Here is a 23,314-nt window from a genome sequence, read left to right on the forward strand (position 1 = left end):
GTTGGCTCAGTATATGGTGACCACATCAATTGTTCTGCTGAGGTCTTGCAAACTCAGAGCGGCGGCTTCCTTGACTGAGTCATTCCATCTGTAATGGGATCTCCCTCTTTTTCTCAATGTGTCCACAGCGGTGTCCTGCACCAGGCTCTCACCCCGGTGTGGAGGGCAGGGCTTAGGGCAGAGCCAAAAGGGCCCACTCCCAACTCCCTGCCCTATGTGGCTTTACTTCAGGAGCCAGGCCATTTTCCTCCCTGCTGCATGCCGTGGTATGCAGCAGGGAGTGGGGGGCACTCATTGGGTGTCACCCCCACATTCTGTGGTGTCATCCCCCTGGACCCTCTAGTGACCCCACTCTGTGTATACAGTCATACGTTCCATGGTGGAACTGTGATAAATGAATTAATATGTGGAATGGCCTGGTTGCTTTTGGGAGACAGTGGAAACATGTGAGTAGTAACAAGTAATGAATTGCAACTGGAGCAGATAGATGATGTGTCTAAATAAGCTGTTGAATAAGAGCAAAAGTGGGAAAAATGGGGGGGAGGGAAAGAATAATCACTTCAGTGCTTTTCTCTTCTATACACTTCAGCCTAATTTCCTATTCTCCTATTGAAAGTTCCCCTCATCTTTGGTCTGTGGATTCCCTATCAGGGGAAATACTAAAGTCAGTTGTGACTGTACCCACTCATCAACTGGCAGAAGTAATGTTAGAACTCTACTTCATCTCCAGTGACCATCTAGACTAGAGGGCAAAATGAATCATGCATTTTAGTCCAATGGTGTCAACAAGTGGGGAGGTGTACCTTGTGTTCACCATCACAAATGTCTGGGCTCTCTCTTGTCCTCCATTTGTGCCTGAAGCTTACCTGTATTTGAGGCTTGGCAGCTGGCATTCTCTTAATGCAAATTACTTACCCTGTGTTCTCTATATAATGGACACTGCTGTTACCTCTTGCAGCAGTGAAACTGGGATTACTGATGGATTCTGATGATGTGAGATAGGACACCTCCAAGGGTTTTGAGAAGATAAATTTTACTAAGGAAGAATTCCTTGGTTTATTTGTACTTGGTTCTCCTTAGTTTGGAGGCATTTTTATCAGAGGCTTGTTCCAGAGGAATTTGTGCTACAGTCCTAAATTTTTTAAAAAAACATTTGTATAAATTGCCTCATCAAAAAATCTCCACTTCCATGCTTTTAGGTATCCACAGTTAAATGCAGAGTGAGATGACTCTGTGTTGTGGATTTTAACATGTGGAATTTCTTTCACCTGGGCTTTAGGCACTTCTGGTGTTGTGCTGTGATTGGCAGTAGAATTAGTTGAAATGGTAGTTAGAAGGGCAGAGGGTGTGATGATGTGGGAGAAGTCAATCCTGCTGTACTCTCCACTGACTTTGGAACTGATGTTTTCACTTAATTCTTTTGCAGCTGTAATGAAATTCTTGCAGTGAGGGAATGGGACCAGTTCTTGAGTGGATACAGCAGTGGTGGGAGACTCTGGAGTCCACAGGATGCATATAGACCCCAAGGATATTTCTGCTCTCTCTGGGCCCCAGTCAGACATCCATGCCATCAGCTAAAGAGTTCCTCCTCCTATAAATAGAGAATTATGCTTCCAGGAAGTCAGCATTGTGTACAGGTTTGAGTGCTGGGCTAGTACTCTGGGAGACCAAGGTTTAAATCTTTATTCATCCATGCAACCCCACTGGCTGACTTTTTGCCAGTCATACCCTCTCAACCTTAGAGGAAGGGAATGAACCTCCTTTGAATAAATATTTCCAAGAAAGCCCTATGATAGAGTCACAGTCCACATGAAGGCACTTAACAACAAACAACAAATGCCTCCAGAATGTCCAAGGAAAACCTTGTTTTCCTATAAAACAAAGTTCCTCCCACCTTATTTGACAGAACAAACTCAGAGTCCCATTTTCTAACCCTGTAGTCACTTCTGGTTTTATCAGAAGGTGCTGGTGCACATGTGGGGATATCAGCTGCTCATTCCTGGGATATAGGATTCTGTTTTACTGCTATGCTTTGTCACTGGAAGGGAGTTCGAGAGAAATCCTATCCTACTCATTGAATGTAAATGGATGACAGGGTCATGTTGAGAGGATCCAGTCTTGTATACTGAAAGTCTAAGCATATACGGAATTGGAATCAGCAAGTCATTGCAACTGAATTAAACATGGGGCCTTTTCATACTATATAACTATAACACTATAATTCCACTTTAACTACCATAGCAATATCTTATAGAATCCTGAGGTTTGTATTCAGGGAGTATTCAAGTATTTAAAATTCTGAGCCAGAGAGCACACTTGCCTCAACAATCTACAAGTCCCAGGATTCCATAGAATGTTTCCATGGCAGTTGTAATGGAATCATAGTACTATATTTTTGCAGTGTGAATGGGCTCAAGGATAGAAAAAATGTGGAAACTGAGGCCTTCCCAATTATTTTGCCCTCCAGCTTCCTTCAGCAACAGCTGGCACTGTGGGCATCACATAATAATTTGGAGGAGGAAAGATTCCTCACTCCTGTTTATGGTGTATCAGAGATGCAGATCTGGAATTCAGGTCCAAAGCCGGGCTACTCAAAAACATAATTCCTCTGTAAAGTCATAAGATATCTTGAACAACCCAGGAAGGTAGTAGGAAATCAGTACAATAAACTGATACTCCATTTATCGACTAACCATGATTGAAATTAAATATTTCTAGAATGGAAACTGTGGGAAGAGATTTGTGGATTTTTCCACTGCTGCTTGTAGTTGCAAGAGGAGTCCGTTTTGCATCTGTGATGGGAATGCCACTTCAAACAAAACTAAATCTTCCATGGCATGTTTACAGCAACATTGCTTTGAACTACTGAGAATCTAGTAATACAGAATGTGAAGTTGAAACTGTTGTGTCTCAGTGTAAACTCTTCCTTAAAACACGCATGGGGCAAATTTAACAGCACACCATATACGGAGAAGGGATGGTCTCATGGCTTGCAGTATAGAAGTGTGACTGTTTATTGTGGAATATTAGCTGTACATTTGCAAACTTGTGAAACATCATGCTAGCTCTGGAGGCTTGAAGCTGGTTTGAACTTCCTTTTGCTCAACCACGCCTATTCAAATGTTCTCTGTAAACAAGTGCCTTTTAAATAGTGTTTACTTTGTCAGCAGATAAACATTCTTAAGGCACAGCTGGATATCCACATTCAGAATTTAAATCCAAAATCGTAAAGAAAGAATTTTTTAAAATGTGTCTAGTGAAACACTGAGTGTGGGCTAGCCAAAGCAGATAAAAAAGTGTTGCTGAATGCCTCAGTCACATACTTTCTAATCCTAATAAGAACTCTAATGCATTGCGAGGTATAAAAGTGCTCCACGCTTGCAGGAATGTTTGTGGATGAGAATGCCTGGCTCAACGATGGAAACCCACTGTGTGACTTTGGGCAAGACACACTCTCTCAGCCTCTAAGGATGGCAATAGCACCCCCCTCCCGAATAGGGTTGCCATCCCGGGGGACCTCAAAACTGGGAAAAATGTAGGACAAGGCTTAAAATGTAGGACATTTTTAAAAAATTCCCTGGCCAGGAAATTAACCAAAAAAAAGGTCCTACATTTTTAAACCTTCTCCAAGGCCTCGCTGGGCCTGGGAGACAGCCTCTCCCAAGCCCCAGCGAGGCCTTGGAAGACTCTAGGGCCCCGCTGGGGCCTGGGAGACTCTGTAGGCAAGAGGTGCACCATGTTAAGAACTGCATTAAGCAAACTTAGGCTGCTGCACACTGCTTTCACTCTCATCACTCCATCCTACGGAATCCTGGGATTTGTAGTTTGTTGTAGTGCCAGGGCTGGGCTTTGAAATCTCAGGCATAAGAGAGGCAAAAGGCTTGGGCTGCATCTACACTGGAGAAATCATCTGGTTTGAGACCACTTTAACTGCCTCGGCTGAATGCTATGGAATTCTGGGAATGGTGGTCTGTTCCAGCACCACAGCAGAATGGCAGTTAAACCCCTGGAAAGCTATCTGACCAAGGTGACCAATGCCCTCACCCCAAAATGTAGGGCACCCAAGCAAAAAAATGTAGGACATGGCCAAAAATAAAAGCTAAAAACACCCATGTAATTATAAATCCATGCTTCTTAGCCATGATCCAAATGGAGGACATGTCCTGGAAAAGGAGGAGGATGCCTGGTCACCTTGTCTCTGGTCCAAAATACACTGTAGAAATAAAACAATGCTGGGCTGAAATGTTCCTCACCAAAGCTGCATCCACATTGAGGAAATAATCCAGTTTGAGAGTGACTTAACTGTCCTGGGTTAGTGCTGGGGAATGCTGGGAATTGTAGTACACTGTGGCCCCAGAGCTATCTCTGACAGGGAGTCCCATAACTCTCCAAACGTAGTTGAACTGCAGTGCCCAGAATTCCTCCCCAGGTGCATCCACACTGAGGAAATGGTCCAGTTTGAGACTGCTCAGTGCTGGGGAATCCTGGGAATTGTAGTTTATTGTGGCACCAGAGCTCTCTGACAGAGAAGGCCAAATGCCTCAGACACCAGAATTCCAGAGCATTGAGCTTTGGCAGTTAAAGGGGTCTCAAAGTGCAGTGGGGGGGGGGGGAGAGAAAAGCCTGGGAGTGTGACTGAGCTTGGCAGTGGGGCTGCTCCGAGAGGAGGAGGAGGGAGGGAGGGAGCCAAGGGAAGTGCCAGGACCATCCGGAGCAGCCTCCTCTCTTCCACCGCTCTGCCCTCAGGCAACGCCTCCTCTGTGGACTATTCAGCCTTCTTTTGTCAAAAGAGCTCTGGTGCCACAAGAAACTACACTTCCCAGAATCCTATAGCACTGAGCCATGGATGTTTAAGGGGGGAGCCTTTTGCTACCCCAAAGCCCTTCCTATTTACAAGCAGGGCAAAAGCTCTTCCTTTACCAAGCCATTGAAAACCAACCCAAGCGGTGGGCTGATTGCTTCTTTCCCATTGGTCAGCTTCAGGATAAATGTGCATATTACAATTAAAGGTGTTTAGGGCCTCAAAAATGATACTGTGATAAAGAATTACAAGAATACTGACGTGGTAGACATTTAAAAGATGAGGCAATTAAACTCCCAGTGAAACATGAACGATTTATGGCCTTTTTTTCTTTGCTCACTGTAACCTGGAAAGTAAGGCTTCCTGAGGGTATATATACCAAGTGGGCTCACTTGGTATATAATAGCTCTGAGTGGCAGATGTTTTAAAGAGCTGCTCTCTAGGCTACGCCAGTGCGCCAGGTGGGGAGAGTGGCGCACAGCCGCGCGCAGGACGGCGGGGAGGAGGCAGGGGAAGCCCGAACCGGGGGCTAGGGGCCAAACCGTACCGGGACCGGGAGGGGCCCCCCAAAAGCGGGTTGGTCACGGGGGCCACCGGGTTATGGCATCCCTACTCCCGAACAAACCTTGCCAAGAAAACCCTGTGGTAGGTTCCTCTTAGGGTCACCATAAGTCAGAAACGACACAGTAACAACATGCCTCAGTATGGAAACATCATGACCAAAAATCCCATATTAAGTTCAGGCGGAACACTTGGTTTGAGTAACCATTAAGCCCCCCCCCCCCTTTGTGCAAAAAATATAACCAACAAAAATGTAATAAATTTGATGGGAAATTTTTGTCTCAATTTTTGTCTGTAAACAAACAAACAAGGTAGCTCAAACTTGGAAACATCTTGAGGTAACAATTGCAGGTGTGTAATGACTGGGCTGTGGACATCAGATGCTGTACATGGGTCCACCATAAAGCCACAAAATCTGGCTGTTGTGATCCTATCTTCTTACTCTGCTCAGCATATAATCACAGTTTCATAATTTCAAACCACGTCATTTCTTTTTCTCACAAGTGTTATTATTGCTTTAAAATGTGCATGACAACCAATTTAAAGAAGGACATGTCATCACATGGCTGCCTTTGTTAGTATGGATTTGAGAAGTTGTTCACTATTGCCTCCAACCTTTATTTATAGTCTGAGTCCTGAAATAATGAATGAATGAGAATTTAGTGCCAAGGTAACTCAAATTGTGTGGTCTGGATAAATACTGCAAGTAAAATATCTCCTTCCATTTGGTTCTATATCTGTTGTCTCATGAGGACAGGGTTTGTGTGCACACGTATATGTACTCAAATGATCTTCATAGCCCTGATACTTGAAAATCCTGCTGTCTCCAAAACATGTTAAAAAGAAAAGAAAAAGAAACTTGAAACTGTTATATGCAAGATTCTGACCCCATTTACATGATGTAATTTTAAAATACATGCAGCTCTACTGAATGGCTTACTTAGGTGGATGGCATGCTGGAGTGATGTGTGGCATACCTCCTACTTGTATGAATGCTTTACGATTAAAATAAGTTTTGCTAGCCCTTTCATGGTTTGATTGGAACTCCTGATAAAATTGCTATAACACCTGTTATCCCATTGCTCATTTTTACCATCCATGCTATTCTATAGAAGAAAGATATGCTCTTATCTCATATTTCAGCCGTTTGTGCCAAAATAAATGAGGACCCAGCTTATGCAAGAAAAGGGGACTCTAAAAATGACAAATCTCATTGATGCAAATGTTTGACTACATTCTACAGTTGGATCATAAAACACAACACATGTTCTAGACAGTTATGGGAAGGAAGCTCTTATCTCATTAGGAAATCACTGGGGACATCCTGTAATTGTAAACGTGCTGTGTTAAAGTCCCAGGCCTCTTTGTAAAATGTCTTATTGCTTAGAAAAGGTTTCGGCAAAGCAAAGTGACATTGGTCCAAGTGGTCCAAAGGACCATTTCATTCAGATTCTTTCTGGATGACATTTACATAAAGTCCTAAAGCCAACATCGCTATATTAACTATGGTTTTTTTAATCAAGGTACCGCTTAGAAGTGTTAGGTTTGTTGTTATTTTTCCTTTTCCTTTTACAGTATATATTTTCATATGGTGTTCAAAGAACATTGGTGGTGTGTTATTTTCTGGGTTATAACTGGAAAAAATTAGAATAACTTGTTTATCATGGCACAGACTTTCATGGAAAGGGCAGCACTCTTTTTCATGTGATACATCACTCAGTGATGATGATGAAGATGATTGTGCTACTACATTTTGAGTATCGCTTATCCTCCAAAATCTAGAACTGTCCACATGGGTGACTGAGACAGTGACACCTTTGTTTTCTGATTGTTCACTGTACAAAAACTTTGTTTCATGCACAAAATTATTTGAAACAAGATTATTATTATGTTATCATTATATTTATTTGTATCCCATTCTTTCCCCGGAACTGGGATCCAGAGTGGCTCACAATATTAAAAGAACAGTACAATTAAAAACATAGAAAAGTGGTACATTAAGACAGAATTAAATCATTACAATATTAAAATAGATTGCTTATAAAAAGAATAAAATACAGTTAAGAAGATAAAACTGATTAAAATGATATAACACCCTGGGCCAGTCCTTTAAAAAAATCAATTTTAAAAGCTTGTCTGCATAAGAAGGTTTTAACCTGCCAGCAGAAGGACAGTGAGGAAGGGGCCATTTTGGTCTCCCTAGGCAGGCAGGTCCATAAAAGGACTAGAAAAGATTATAAAGAGGAAAGATATACAACTGAACACTAAAGTCAGAGTTGTCCAAGCCATTGTATTTCCATCATCATGTATGGATACGAGAGCTGGACAAAAGGAAAATCAATGCATTTGAGATTTTGTGCTGGCGAAGAGTACCAAGGATACTGTGGACAGCCAAATAGACGAACAGGACCTTCAGCAGATAAAGCCAGAAACATACCTGGAAGCCAAGATAATCAAATTGAGGCTGTCATAGTTTGGCCAAATCATGAGAAAGCAAGACTCATTAGAAAAGACAATAATGTTAGAAAAAGTGGGGAGCAGTAGAAAAGAGAAAGATCACACACCAGATGGTTAGAATCATAGAATCATAGAATCATAGAATCGTAGAGCTGGAAGAGACCACTAGGGCCATCCAGTCCAACCCCCTGCCATGCAGGAAATCCAAATCAAAGCATCCCTGACAGATGGCCATCCAGCCTCTGCTTAAAGACCTCCAAGGAAGGAGACTCTATCACCTTCCGAGGGAGTGCATTCCACTGTCGAACAGCCCTTACTGTCAGGAAGTTCCTCCTAATGTTCAGGTGGAATCTCTTTTCCTGTAGCTTGCATCCATTGTTCCGGGTCCTGTTCTCTGAAGCAGCAGAAAACAAGCTTGCTCCCTCCTCAATATGACATCCTTTCAAATATTTAAACAGGGCTATCATATCACCTCTTAACCTTCTTTTCTCCAGGCTAAACATCCTCAGCTCCCTAAGTCGTTCCTCATAGGGCATGGTTTCCAGACCCTTCACCATTTTTGTCGCCCTCCTTTGGACACGCTCCAGTTTCTCAATGTCCTTTCTGAATTGTGGCGCCCAGAACTGGACACAATATTCTAGGTGGGGCCTGACCAAAGCAGAATACAGTGGCACTATTACTTCTCTTGATCTAGACACTATACTTCTATTGATGCAGCCTAAAATAGCATTGGCCTTTTTAGCTGCCGCATCACACTGTTCACTCATGTTCAACTTGTGGTCTACTTGGACTCCTAGATCCCTTTCACACGTAGTTTCATTCAGCCAGGTGTCACCCATCTTATATCTGTGCATTTTATTTTTCCGCCCTAAGTGCAATACCTTACATTTCTCTGTGTTGAATTTCATTTTGTTAGCTTTGGCCCAGCTTTCTAGTCTATTCAGGTCATTTTGAATCTTGATCCTGTCCTCTGGGGTATTAGCTATTCCCCCTAATTTGGTGTCATCTGCAAATTTGATAAGTATGCTCCCAATTCTGTCATCCAGGTCATTGATAAAGATGTTGAATAGCACTGGGCCCAGGACAGAGCCCTGTGGGACCCCACTGGTCACTTCTCTCCAGGATGAAAAGGAGCCATTGTTGAGCACCCTTTGGGTTCGGCCGGTCAACCAATTACAGATCCATTTAACAGTTCCTTTGTCTAGCCCACATTTTACAAGCTTGTTTGCAAGAATGTCATGGGAAACCTTGTCAAAGGCCTTACTGAAATCAAGATATACTATATCCACAGCATTCCCTTCATCTACCAAGCTGGTAATTTTATCAAAGAAAGAGATTAGATTTGTCTGGCATGACTTGTTTCTCTGAAACCCATGTTGACTTTTTGTGATTATGGCATTGCCTTCTAGATGTTCACAGACTCTCTGTTTAATGATCTGCTCCAGAATCTTTCCTAGAACTGATGTCAGACTAACTGGACGATAATTGTTGGGATCCTCCTTTTTCCCCTTTTTGAAGATGGGGACAACGTTTGCCCTTCGCCAGTCTGCTGTGATCTCTCCTGTTCTCCAGGAGTTTTCAAATATGATTGCCAATGGCTCCGATATTACTTTTGCCAGTTCTTTTAATACCCTTGGATGGAGTTCATCTGGTCTCGGAGACTTAAATTCATTTAGATTAACAAGGTGTTCCTCTACTATCTCTTTACTTATTCTGTGCTGAAATTCCCCTATTCTGTCCTCTGCTCCATTATCCTCAGGTTGAGCACCCTTTGCCTTTTCTGAGAAGACTGAGGCAAAGAAGGTGTTGAGTAATTCTCTCTTTTCTCTATCTCCTGTTAGCATTTTGCCATCTTCTCCACGCAGTGGCCCTACCGTTTCCTTCTTCTTCCTCTTGCTGCGGACATATCCATAGACTCAACCAGGGAGGTCACAGGCCTGAAATTACAGGACCTAAGTAGTGCAGTAGAGGCAAGGGATCTTTGACATGCGCCATGCACAGGGTTGTCATGAGTCTGGGATGATTCAAGGGCAGTTAAGAACAACAACAAAAAAATAAGGAGTGATGGATCACAAGGAAGAAAGATCATTTGTGTGATGAATAGTTGTCCTTTCATTTTGCCATTCTGCAGCCCTTGTTGGACCTTACTATTGTGATGTGGAACAAGAGATGTAATGCACCCTCACATTATAAGCATTGGACAGGAGGGACCAATCTACTGAAGTGTGACAGGGTGAACAGAAGGAACAAGTGTGAGAGCCCAAGGCAAATGTGGGTTGTCAAGTGGAAATACTCCACACATTTGTAAGCAGTAAAGTTTCTGAGCATTTGCAAAATTATTGTTCATATTTTTCCTTGGTTGGAGGAGTGGGAATTTATGCCTTGGGAGTGTTGCAATGCAGGAAAGTCTCAGCATTTTTCTGCCAATACTGCACCATGATTTTTGTGCTTACCCTCTAAACTTCACACTCAAAAAATAATATTGAATAGGGGCCATGATCTGAACTGATTGAGAGCTGAAGAGCTAGAAACATTAGCTCCTCCTTCTGACTCCTTCCAAAACAAGCCAAAATACAAGGGCTATTAAGCCATGATCTGATTTTAGCACTGGTGAAGTGTAAAATCTTCCCAGCGTACTTACCCAGAGGTCTGTGAGTTTGATGGGTGCCAGTTGGATGATGGTGCTACAGATTTCTCCTAATACATCTCTAGCCAATTTGCGGGCCTTTGCATGGGGAGGGAGATAGAGCTGCACTCAGCACCATCAAACAGCCATTGAACAGCCTAGGAAACACATTGTGTAAAGAGGTACTGGATACTTCCTTGTGCAGTGCTCCCCCCCTCCCAAATGTACTTATGCTAGCATAACACCACTCTGTGTGAGAGGATTCTGGCCTTAATTCCCTTTGATTTAATGTGAATGCCATAGAAGCTTTTGTAGAGACTGTGGTCTTCTTATGTACTTACGTGTCTCTTGGCTCGTGTATGGGAGTCAGACATACAAGGGGAGGGCTCAGCGAAAGTCTAGTTTATAGGAAATTGGGTTTACAGAGATTAATTCCACTTCTAGGAGAACACGGTCAAGGCTGTCTCTGCACATTCCATTCCAGAGGTTGGATATTATATTTTTAGACTCCAGTTCCCAAAATGTCTCAGTTAGCATGGCCATTGGTACTGCTGACTGCAGGATCCTAGAAGCTGGCATGCAAAAAAGAACTACCACTCTGACAGTTGCCTTTTCTTGACTGAGACTTGCTAAACAACTTGAATGGGCTTGCCAGAAAGTGCTCCCGTACAGTATGTGTTTACTTGGAGATAAAGTTCACTGGCTCCAGCAAGTTTACTTTCTAGTAACATTAGGACTTGAGGCTAAATTGTAGCCATAAGCATAACTATTTGGATTTAACCGCCTTTGAGTTTAGTAGGGTTCATTTCCAATTAATATGCATAGGATTAGGCTTCAAGACTTATTTTTACAAGTTAGGTCTAAATGTCTTCATGGGTGTATATTTTCCATGTTTGCAATTCAATGGTTTAAAACAGACACACAATTTAACAAAGGGGTCATATAGACAAGCCCAAAGGAGTGATGTGAGGCTGCTGTGGCACTGATCACACTGGGACTGTGGTGACTGCATGGGTCCCAAATCGGGCCACCAGCAGGAGCAGATTATATCTGCTCCTTTTTGGTCTAGTTTTTTTCCATTGGCACAGCCTCAGTGCAGCTTCTGGCCATGTTCAGGGTGTGTGTTGTATAAATGGCATGCCTCTAATGTGGCTTAAACCTGTGTCATTTTGCCTGTGTGTTTTGGGCCAAAGAGTACAATGCAAAGAGTACAATACTGATAATATACAATAGATTAAATACTCACATTAATTATTAGCATGCTCATACATAAAGTACATACTGCCAGTGAAGGCTTTATGCAAATTGAATGCTGCTCCTGGAGAATCAATGAACCAAGGGATCTGTCCATATTGGTCCATCTGAAAGACAAAATTATTTACAAACAAACAAACAGCTTCATTTAATTACCACTTCACAGTGTCTAAGCAGTTTACAACGGTAAACTAATTGCCCCCAACAATCTGGGTACTTATTTTAGCTACCTTGGAAGGATGCAAGCTCTTTTGCTGGTATTGAATTTGCAACCTTATGTTTTTGAGTGAGTGGCTGCAGTACAGGCATTTAACCTGTGCCACCAGGGCTCCTGCACAGATCTAACAACATCTGTCACAGTATATGATAAGAACATAAGAAGGGCCTTTCTGGATCAAACCAAAGGCCTACCTAGTCTAGCCTTTCATTCACAGAATGGCCAGCCATTGCCTTTAGGAAACCTACAAGTAGACCATGAGTGCAATAGCATCTTCTTGGTTGTGCTCCCCCACAATTACTTTTCAGAGCCATACTGTACTGGGATTGGATGGAATATATATCCATCATGGCCTACAGCCATTGGTAACCCTATCCTTCATGAAATTGTTAATTTCCCTTTTTAGGCTATCTATGGCCGTGTCTGCACAGGCCAGGATACTTCTGGCCCTGCAGCTGGCCCAACCTTCCCCCATTACCTGGCTCTCCATTCCCATGCCATGGCAGATGTCTGCACAGATGTCCCGCTGAACTGCCTCGTACATCTGCTGCCACGGGCCACCAGCTTCTGTGATCAGAATGAAGGGCCCAGCCACATGGCTGGGTGCTTTGTTCTGACCTCAGAACAAGCAAGCTTCAGCAGCAACAGATGCATCAGACAGCTCAATGGGGTGCCTGTGCAGACAGCTTCCTCAATGTGGAAATGGAGGGTTCTAAATCTACCTGGAAGATATGGAACAAAATATATAACATTATAATCTGTGGTAAAATTGTTATATCCAGTTCTGGTGTGGGAAGTGTTGGATGTTGTGTGAACTGCTTCCACCAGAACTGGGGTTTGGGACATGCATTGTTCAAACAAGATGACATCAAAAGGGGAAGGGGATGGGCCTTTTGGTTTGTGTGTAGATTGGGCCCATGTTGGTGATCATCGCTGTATCTTGTGACAGCAATTTCACAGTTTATCTATGCACTGTGTGAAGACATACATACTTTCATTTATCTGTCCTATATATTCCACCATTCTCCTGAATCATGAGAGGGAGAATCCATAACCCTTTCCCCCTAATTTTATATTGTACTATCAGATCTTTCCTTTTCACTAGACAACTCCTAAATAGTGTATGCTACCCTCGTAGAGGAATTCCTCTGTCCCCTTCATTGTTTTGCCTTTTTTTCGTGTGCCTTTTAAACACCTTGGCAAGCACTGATTTAGACACATGGGAATTGTAATTTAACCAAAGAGATGTTTCTAAGCAAAAAGAAATTTTTCCAACCCCAGTTTTTAATGCATTGCTCCCATTAACCAGTGCCTTCCACTGGTCACATTTTTCCCCTTTTTAACCATCAGTTTTGGGAAACCTTCCCTCTCTCTAATAGTCTTAATTATAGTAGTAGCAGTGACACCAATAAACAACAAATATTTTGCAGGAATAGGAATGATGATGATAAAATCATGATGATAACAATAATGTTTGATTTGTACAATGCTGTCCACTTATCCAATGAGTCTGATTTCTTCTTTCGGACAATCTGCAATAGAAGCTCCAGAAACTGGGATGTGTTGTGACTTCAAAGGGTGGTATCTTCTGAAGGACAGGGGGCATCAGTTAGCAGAATGGGCAAATGGGGGGAACTACGTGGAACAAATTGGCTGTGATTATTTTGGAAAGCAAATGACAAGGAAGACCAAGAGGGAAACAAGGGGGAGGTGAGGACATAATAATGTGTAATGAAACCATAGAAGAGGATATGGAGAAATGTTGTCTGACAGACCTGCTATGGGAGATTGAACAAGAAAAAAAAGGAAGTCAGGGAACTGCCATGGGGAAGAAAGTATTTCTTAATTTTCCAATTTCAGACAGAGTAGATTTAGATGACTCTTCCGTTTTTCTGCCATTGTTAAATCATTCTTCTCTACCAGCCCCTTTATTCAGTTGTATTTGTGTCACTGATTGTTTGCAAAAGCTATCATTCCTAATGCTTGGGCTGACAGGTGCCAAGTGATCCCAGCCAGGTAAGAAGAGCATGGATTTCAGGTGCTTCCAGGCAGAAGACTCCTAGTATGACAAGTTATAGAAGGCAATATGATTTCATCTTTCCTGATTCAAATGAAGGGGGGAAATGGTAGAAGTGGTAGGAAAACATGAGAGGGTTACAATGGCTGAGCTTCCTTTTAGTTTTTCCAGGCTCTAGTGGACCTGGAAGCTTGCCTGCTACCTTGAGAATTTTTTGTTTGTCACAATAAAGGTTTTTATATTACCATTGTTTTATATTTTTAGTTGAGCCTTTCTTCAGGGATTATAGTATTTCATTTGAGTAACCTCTTTAATTTGCTTTAATGACAAACAAAAATTTCTTTATATTATTGTGCCTAGCAAGCCCATGAATATACCATAGGTCTGACAAGCCTGTATAGAAAAAGTTGGCTTTACACACAAACCCTCAAAGCAAAAGAGTCATGCGAATATTCAACAAGCTAGTTTTATTTACTGTTACATCAACGTGAATGCAGTTTTGCTCTGAGTGTAATGAAATGGAGCCCTCCCAGCATGTTCAGAATTAGCCATGCTTTGTGTAATTTTCCATGGTCTTTGTCACCAAGTGCTTTAGCCAGCTTTGTATAAACTCCTTCAGGTCACTATGTCCTGGGAACTTTCTCTGATGAAGTCCTTTTGAAATGGATAACATTCCCACAACCAAAGTGGTGTGTATGTGGTGGGGAAAGGGAGCTCTAGCCATGGTTGTTAGAACCATGCCTTACCACAGCAAAAATAATTGACTCTGCTGTGGCTCTTGATGCCTACCTCATGCTATAGGGACAAAGAAAATGGTATAAAAACCTTGCATGTGTTCCTATGTGTTTTACTATTTATGAGAACATTGAATTTCCTCTGTCCATCTATGCAAGGTGGCCCTTGCAGGATGATTCAACCAGGAGGGTAGTAGGTTCCAGGGCTCACAGTGCCACCAGCCACTGCACAGTGAAAGAGCACTTGTTTGTTCATTTAGAGTTCTAGGTTCAGTCCCTAACCCTTCTATGTGTTGGGATTGGCATTTGATCTGTTAAATAAGGAAGGGGGGATCCTTCAAATGGCTGAATTTATCTCAAGTTATATATCTTGTTTTCAATTTTAAGAACAGTCGCAAAGGACAAAGTAGCGCTAACTACAAGAACAACTATCTTCTAGAAAAAGCTAGAATCCACCTCCTTGGCACTCAGCTAGATCATGGAATGGTTCTGTTCCCCTCATAGTCATCGAGTCATTTGTGCCACTCTTATGATTTCCTGTGCTTCCGTTTGCTTCACCATTCCTCCTGCTTCTTAGGTTCATGTTCTGATATGTCTACGGTTATAACACTTAAACGGTAGAAGCATGGGTTACGCAGTTTGACAGAGATGGAGCAGAAGCCTTCTGAAAATAGAGTTACAGAAGGGATGGGGAGAGGAAAGTTTGTAAGTGAAGCTTACACTATTTTGCTGTATGGCCAACACAGCTACTCCAGGATATGTTATGTACAAGTGTTATCCTGATTTATTCTGGGAAGAAAAAGAACTCATTCTTACTGCCTCTTACCATTTTTTTAAAAAAATAAAACTTGCATGGAACACTTGAAAACATTTGTCTTTAGTCAAAAATATGCAGCCAGTTCGTTAGTAAACACCTTTGACCATGTGTTTGACTGGTCTCCCAATGCGACTCTTGTCTGAGTAGTGTTAACTACAAGAACAATTATCTTCCAGAAAAGGCTAGAATTTTTAGTCAAAAAACTGGGATACATAGCCCAAAAGTGTGGAAGACAGCTTTTAATATTTGTATATATTGATTTAAAGATTTCTTTAAAGTTATGTCAATTCACAGCAGAGGCATGTGTTACATTAGTCATGGGGATACTATAAAAATGTAGTCTCCATGGTGTATGATTCTCCTCCTTCTGCCACATAATCATTGCAGTTTTTGTACTTAGTCAGCACATAGAATAAGGTCATTGTGTTGCAAGTCTTTATGTGCTTCCCTCTCTTCCTTAGTAGTAGTAAGGGGGGGGGGGGAGGTAAACAGAAGACTCACAATGGGATGGCCACAATCCATAGGGTGACTGCTTCCTAATATTACCCACCCCCATTAAATTTCTTTCAGCCCCTAAATGTCTAGCATTGCAATGACTTAACACTTCAGTTTACATGAGGAATAGTTCAGGCCTCCAAAGAAGACAGGCAAAGTGAGTTACCAAATAGCAATAGCAAGTACAGTGGACCCTTGTTATATGCTGGGGTTTGGTTCCAAGATCCCCTGTGGATAACAAAATCCGTGGAAGCTCGTCCCATTAAATATAATGATATAGCAAAATGGTGTCCCTTATAAAAATTGGAAAATCAAGGTTTGATGTTTGAAATTTATACTTTCTTGAACATTTTAAAACCATGGATGCTTGAATTTGTGTATAAAAAAATCTGTGTATAAGAAGGGCCTACTGTACATCTCTATACTGCTTATCAATGCACTTAAGCATTACCTACAAGGTTTACAATGTGTAAGCTAATTGCTCCCAACAAGCTTTTAGTGACCTATGGAAGGGTACCAGGCTGAGTTGACCCTGGAGCCCTGGGATCGAACTCACAACCTTGTGTTTATGAATGGCTGAAGTTCAAGCATTTAACCACTTTGCCACCAGCACTCCCAAAGGAATGGGAGCACTGTAATACATACACATTTTAGATGTGAACATTTTTTTGATATATCAGTCTCTGCAATGCTAGACATTTGGAGATGGAAGGAAAATTTCACTTGAGGGACAGAGTTGTTGTTTGGGAGAGCAATGCCTTCATCCCACCCCCTGTGGCTACATCCTAATGGTGTTCCTATATGTTCCATATCCTTTATATCAATCCAGTGCATGGTTTGCTTTTGCTTCTGCAGACAAGGCTAAAGTGCTCCACTTTATTGGGGCACCGTTGTAGGGGTGACAATGCCTGTTCCTCTGACACTAAGCAGCCTGCCAACCTAGGCTGACTAGACTGGTCCTGCGGTGGGGCAAGATGTTTCTTGTGTGCAGATAGAGCCCCTGTCTTTTGAAATAGGGGAGATAAAAAGCCTCTTAGGCTTCCTCTTCCATCTCCTGTCCCCATCATAATGACCAGCATTTTGCTGGTCATGTCAAAAGCAAAATACTTGGAAGAGAGGACGAGGCACATCAAACAAAAGCATGTTTGTGTTATCCAAGCATTACCAAGCAAACAAATAGAGGCTTAATTGGGGATTATCTGGAAGCAACTATAGCTCTCGACATTGTTTAAAATCTTTGTTCCTGCTGATTTGCAAAACTGCTCTGAAGTGCAATGTGACTAGATAGGCATGAAAGTGTTGGTTTCTTTATATAATAAGTGCACAGTGACCTACATGAGTGAGTTGTGAGAAATGGGGTGGTTATAATGTTATTTGGTTTCAGGAACTGTACTTCTGACTAAAGTGAGGTTGGTGTCTTTCCTTAGGGCTTGTGTAGCATGTATGTTAGAGTCCAGCATGGTATAGTGGTTTGAATGTTGTACCATGACACTGGGGACTAGGGTTTGAATCACCACTCAGTTATAGATACCTACTTGGTAACTTTGGGCAAGATACACCCTCTTAGCCTCTGAGGATGGCAGAGGCAAACTGCCTCTCAACAAATCTTGCCAAGGAAACCCTGTGATAGTCTTAGGGTTGCCATAAGTTGGAATTGACATAAAGGCTGGTTTCAGGGAGTGCACAATTGAAAGGCTCTCAAGAAAACTTCATTACTTTTCTTTGGGGGAGCCAAAGTGTGGTAACTCTTGTTTTCATTGTGAGTGCTGAAGGACCTGGGAAACATTACTTTTTTAGGCTTTCAGAATCCCTCAGCCAGCAAGAATCTGTGGCCATAATGGATGGGGGGATTCTGGGAAATGTGAACCCAAATAGCAACTTTCCCAAGTACTTCAGAACAGTGTCCTCTTATGTCATGTGGATGGACAAATCTGATTGTGGGTGAAAGCCACAAGCTCCTCTCCCAGAGTTATAGGATACTTGGTACAAGTATGTATGAACCAGCCCTCAGTCTAGTGCATATATAGGTCGTGATTATCCAGCCGCTATAGTTACAGCACGTGAATGCTAGAAGCTAAGCTATGTAGTTTCTTCATTCTTTTTCTCCTTCCAGTGCATTATAGATCATTTGCCTGGTCTGTTAACTGATGTCAATCTGGGTGTAATAATGAACATTCACATAATACAAGGCTGGAGCTGTGTGCTGAAGCTTACGTGAAACAAGAGGAGGGGAGAGAGGAAGAAGGATGCACTCAGGACACAGTCAATCCTGTTTTGTGTTGACTGTCTGAATGCTACCATAGACTTGCCAGGTCCGAGCTTTCAAAGTGAAGTAATATCTGAAGTAGATAAGCAAAACTTGTTTGCCTGAAGTGAAATGTGTGACACATAGGGAGATTTCTGCTCAAGAAACTCCTGTTTAGAATTTGGGGGGGAAGTTAAAAAGAAGGTACATAAAACTTATTATATTTCTTGGTGATGGGGAAATTGCATAGTGCTTCCTAAATACCACTGCATGCATTTATTACTAGATAACAATAAGTAATTCCTCATATTATTGTTGGTAACTGAAGGGGAATGTTAATTTCCTCTTAGTCATTGCTGGGAAGCATGTGGGCTTCCAGACATTTTCAGACTATAATATAAGTAATAAAGATTGGTTGGAATTGCAGCAGTTTGTATCTGGAGGTCTACAAGTTCCCAGTGGGGTATTTTGAATGGTGTGTGGAAGATGACCAGGAAAACCACAAAAAGAAGTGCATTTAAATAGCAGGAGCATCTTGAGACTTTATCTAGGTAGATAGTGCTAGCTATGTACACCAGGGACGGGTGGAAATTTCCTTTCTACTCATTTTTAAACAACAGAATTTGCCATAATTTTTGAAAAACTGAGATAGGAGAACAAAATGAAACTGACAGATTTACCCATCCCTAAAGTAAATTTTAAACTTAGCTTTCACTATCACTAAGTTCTGTGAGGTGGTCTATAGACCTCTATCAGTCATAGTAGCTTCATTCAACTACAGTGACAGTGAAACAGGTAACAAACCTACCTTCTCAACCTTTGATCCTTCAGTGGTTTGTAGCTCAGCTTCTAGAACCTTCTGTCAGTGTGGTCAAAGAAGAAAGATTCTGGGAGCTGAAGTTCAAAACATCACAACGACCAAAGTTTGAGAACCACTGCTTGTAGGGAGATGCTCTTGAGAACAAATATGCTTTCAAGTGTAAAATTCCAGGAATGGAATCAAGTTCCAGACAACATTTGCTTAAACTGAAATCAGTTGAGACTTAACTTGATCTTGCCTAAGGTGTCTCTTTGATCTCAACAGATTGAAAGCATCCTGACCCAATCCACTGCTCACTCTCTCATTGTAGCAAAATCCATTATTGCTCTTCTTATTGTGTGAGGAAAACAGACTCACTTAGGTTGCAAGCTTGTATCCTATTATCTGCAATTAAGCCAAACTGAATTCATTGGGGCTGACTTCTTAAGAGACACACATAGGACCTTCTGCTGTGTGCTTCTTTTCCAGGTTGATACAAAACGGTCTTATTTTAAGGGTAACCTTCTCCCGTTTCTTGTTTCCAGGGCTCCAGTATGGGAGGCAAACTGAGCAAGAAGAAGAAGGGCTACAGTGTGAATGATGAAAAGGCCAAAGACAAGGACAAGAAGGCTGAGGGGGCTGCTGCTGAGGAAGGGGAGGCTCCAAAAGAGAATGAACAGGTCACAGCAGAGACCACAGAAGTGAAGGAGAATAGCAAAGAAGAGAAGGCCGAGTCAGATGCTCAAGTGGCTGCCAACAAGACAGAAGAAAAAGAAGAGGAGAAAGAGAAAGCAGCAAGCCAGGAAGAACCCAAGAAACCAGAACCTGAGAAGCCAGAGGCTGTGGCTGACGCCAAGGTGGAGCCTCCGAAGAATGAGCAGCAGGCAGCCAAGCCAGAGGAGCCGAGTTCTGGTGCTACTCCAGCCACCGGTGAAGCGCCTAAACAGCCCTCAGAGCCCAGCAGCGATGCAAAAGCTTCCCAGCCTTCAGAAGCCACAGCTACTAGTAAAGTAGATGACAAGGGCAAGGAGGAAGGAGAAGCCAAAAAGACTGAGGCTCCTGCCATACCTGCAGCCCAAGAAACTAAAAGTGAAGTGGCCCCAGCTTCAGACTCAAAACCTAGCAGCAGCGAGGCTGCACCTTCTTCCAAGGAGACCCCAGCAACCACAGAAGCACCTAGTTCTACTCCTAAGGCTTCAGAGCCTGCAGCCCCGCCAGAGGAAGGGAAACCTTCTGAAGCTCCGGCGACTAATTCGGATCAAACCATAGCAGTGAAAGATTAAATTGGACAGTCCATGGGGAAAACGAAAAACAAAAACAAACAAAATTAACCACTTAAACAACCTGTGTCTTTTTTTTTTTTAATTATCTTTTTTTCAGCTCTACTAACTTGTTTCAGATCTGAAATAACAATATGTATTGCCCAGGAAAAATAAAAAAGGAAAGAAATTACAAAATAATAATAATAAATGGATTGTCCCATTAAGTTGAGCGGGAGGGAGGGAAAGAGGACCTGGGGTGGGAAGGGGCTGTGTCTGTGGCGGGGGAATCCAAATAGTATTTTTGTGGGGGAAATAGCTAATATACTTTCTGCCAACTTTGCAAAGTCCTGTATTTCAATCAAGAATTAAAATAAGATGACAACCTTGATGTCTGAAAGTGCATTACCTCTCTTTCTCTCTCTCTTTCTCATTTTTTTTGGTACCTGAACTGCTGTATAAATGCACTCCACCAATCCTTTGATCTTTCTCCTTTCTTCTTTTTTCTCTAAAGGGGATTTGGGAGTGACAATGTAATTGATTTTGCCCTCTGGGTCAGTGCCACACCAATCAGATCTTTATGAAAGCAGTATTTCCTGTGGGTTTTTTTTAATTTGCAGCCTTTTTATGATTTTGTATTTTTTATGCAGTGGATGAATGGCAACTTTCAGGCAAAACTCACATAGCTGTCCACATTTTTTCTCAATGCCAGTCCTCCAATACTACTTCCTCTCCAAATATTTTTGGGAGTTTAAAAAAAATTTAAAAAACATTCTCATCCTACTTAGCCTTCCTAGATTTCTCATGACGAGTTTAATGCATGTCCGTGGTTGGGTGCACCTGTAGTTCTGTTTATTGGTCAGTGAAAATGAAAAAAAAAAGTCTGCGTTTTTTGCAGTTGCAGTTTCTCTTCCATTCTGTGTCACAGACACCAACACACCACTCATTGGGAAAGCAAACAAACAAACAGAAAAAAAAAGCAAAATGTAAAATGGATGCATTGAAATTATATGTAATTGTATAAATGGTGCAACAGTAATAAAAGTTAAATAATTTAAAAACATCTAAGTGTTAGTGCTTGCAAATTTATTTAGGGGAACTCTTCTTGATTACATGTAGAGAGGGGGAAAAATTCTAGTGCCCACAATATTCAAGAAATGATATCCCTCCGTTCCAAAGAAAGTAAAACTCTGGCTACTAGATCCTGGGTGTTATCCACTGAAAGGATCCTGAGAACTTCTCAGGGGAAAGTTAGATAGATTTAGATCTCCCCAGTTTTAAGCATTTCCACTCTAGGATGCTAGAGTGAGACATTAACCAAGGGTTGAATTTACATGAGGGCTGTATCCCAGCGTCACTGTGTAGTATCCCTGTTCAAGTTTGACTCCTTTACTTCCACATACACCTGTTTTACTCTAAACTGAAATCACTTTGGAAGTCACACAGGAGCCCCATTACATAGCCAAATTGGTGCAAAGGGGTGTTTCTACTGTCTGCACGTGTTCACTAGACCCAGCAGCTGCAGGGTTTTAAAAAATATTCCTGCAATGCATATGCATTTCGGCTTAATTAAGTAGACTTTGTTTTCCCTTCATTCTGTCTGCCCACAGGCGTTTCTATAAAGTGAAGTCGGTAGAGAAAGGGGGAGGGTGAAATGCTGACCTGTGAATGTGTGCATACATAAACCAAATCAAAAAGCCACAACAAAAGGCAACACCTCCTTTTCTGGATGCAAGGGGCCTGCCCTTCCATAGCAAGAGCAATCAGGTGACCTAGGTGGCCACTCACCAACCTGGTCCTACCCCAATTCCACAGTGATCCCAATTTGAAGGTAGTCTAAACTACAAATTTTAAAGAAACAGTCCTTCCCCAAAACAGGCTTAAATGGGATTTTTAAAAATTTGCCTTAAAGTCCTCAGACATCAAAAAGAAGTATTTTTGTGTTGGATGGAGAGGAACATTGTGTGCTCCAATAGAACTCAGGTTGAGGCAAGGACATATCAGCTACTCTATGTAGATTCAACTAAAGTGTGAGGGGCATATCAGAGGAGCAAGCTGAAGCCAGTTCTCTAAAGGGAGTCAATGGATATGTAAAGATTTACACAGCGACCAATTCGAAGTCAATCCAGCACTAATTCGAAGGAAATCATCACAGCAATTTCTACCCAGTGCTTTCCAGACTTAGAATTAACAATCTTGCGCATAAATGGTAAATTCAGAATTGGGCGGTGGGAGGGGAGGAATGCTGGGAATTGTAATTCCCAAACAGCAACTTTTCCAGCTTTGCTTAATTCAGTATGGTGCTGGCTCCTGACTGCCAACGAGGAGCTTGTTGCACGGGGCTTGGGGAATGCAAATGGAGAGGAACAGAAGGAAGCGGAAATGGAACGGGGAAATCCCACATATTACTGCATGGAAGAGCGCCACCAATGCCGCTGGAAGTCCCCAATCCATTCCCCATCGTTCCACAGCAGCCATTTTCAATAACTGTTCAGAATCATTCTTGAAAATTGGCTGCTGTGGGATGGTTGGGGAATGGATTGGGGACTTCCGGCAACAACAGTGGCATTCTCCTGTGCGGTAATATGCGTGACTTCCTCATTTCGTTCCCTTCCCGCTCCCTTTTGTTCCACTCCATCTGCGTTCCCCAAGCCCTATGTGATAAACTCCAGAGACAGCACTTCCAGCCCTGCTTGCTCTTTCTCCAACTTGTCTGCAGTCCTCTGTACTTCACCAATACATGTTTTGAAGGCTTCCCTTTCTGCTGATGCAGATTTGAAGGGAAGAGGAAGGGATGGTGGGACGGACTGCAGAAAAGAGGAGGAACTGGCTCTCTCCAGATTCTGTTGACAAAAGCAATTCTATTAGCAGAACCACCCTTTTGGATCCTGGCCATCTAGTGCAGAGAATTTACTAAGAGGGAAGGGAAATGTATATTGTGACAAGAAAAAGAAGAGACCAGTTGGAATGGAGGAAAATGAGAGTAGGGTGAAGAGCCTGTAAAGGTCTTTGAGCCCCATGAGAGCTTTTTA

At 42.2% G+C, this 23,314-nt stretch overlaps 1 protein-coding gene across 1 annotated transcript in view; it reads left to right on the forward strand.

Moving 5' to 3' along the window:
- Nucleotides 1-20,669, forward strand: part of BASP1 (brain abundant membrane attached signal protein 1) — an 83,940-nt gene extending 63,271 nt beyond the window's left edge. The window contains exon 2 of the mRNA XM_089516577.1: nt 19,569-20,669. Coding sequence (XP_089372703.1) covers nt 19,578-20,306 — 729 coding nt within the window. The 5' untranslated portion in view covers nt 19,569-19,577 and the 3' untranslated portion in view covers nt 20,307-20,669. The remainder of the gene's footprint in view (nt 1-19,568) is intronic.
- The last annotated feature ends 2,645 nt before the right edge of the window (nt 20,670-23,314 follow it).

Source organism: Sceloporus occidentalis, unplaced genomic scaffold (assembly GCF_023333645.1).
Source record: "Sceloporus occidentalis isolate IW3139 unplaced genomic scaffold, rSceOcc1.0.p SCAF_3, whole genome shotgun sequence".
NCBI classification, from domain to species: Eukaryota; Metazoa; Chordata; class Lepidosauria; order Squamata; family Phrynosomatidae; genus Sceloporus; species Sceloporus occidentalis.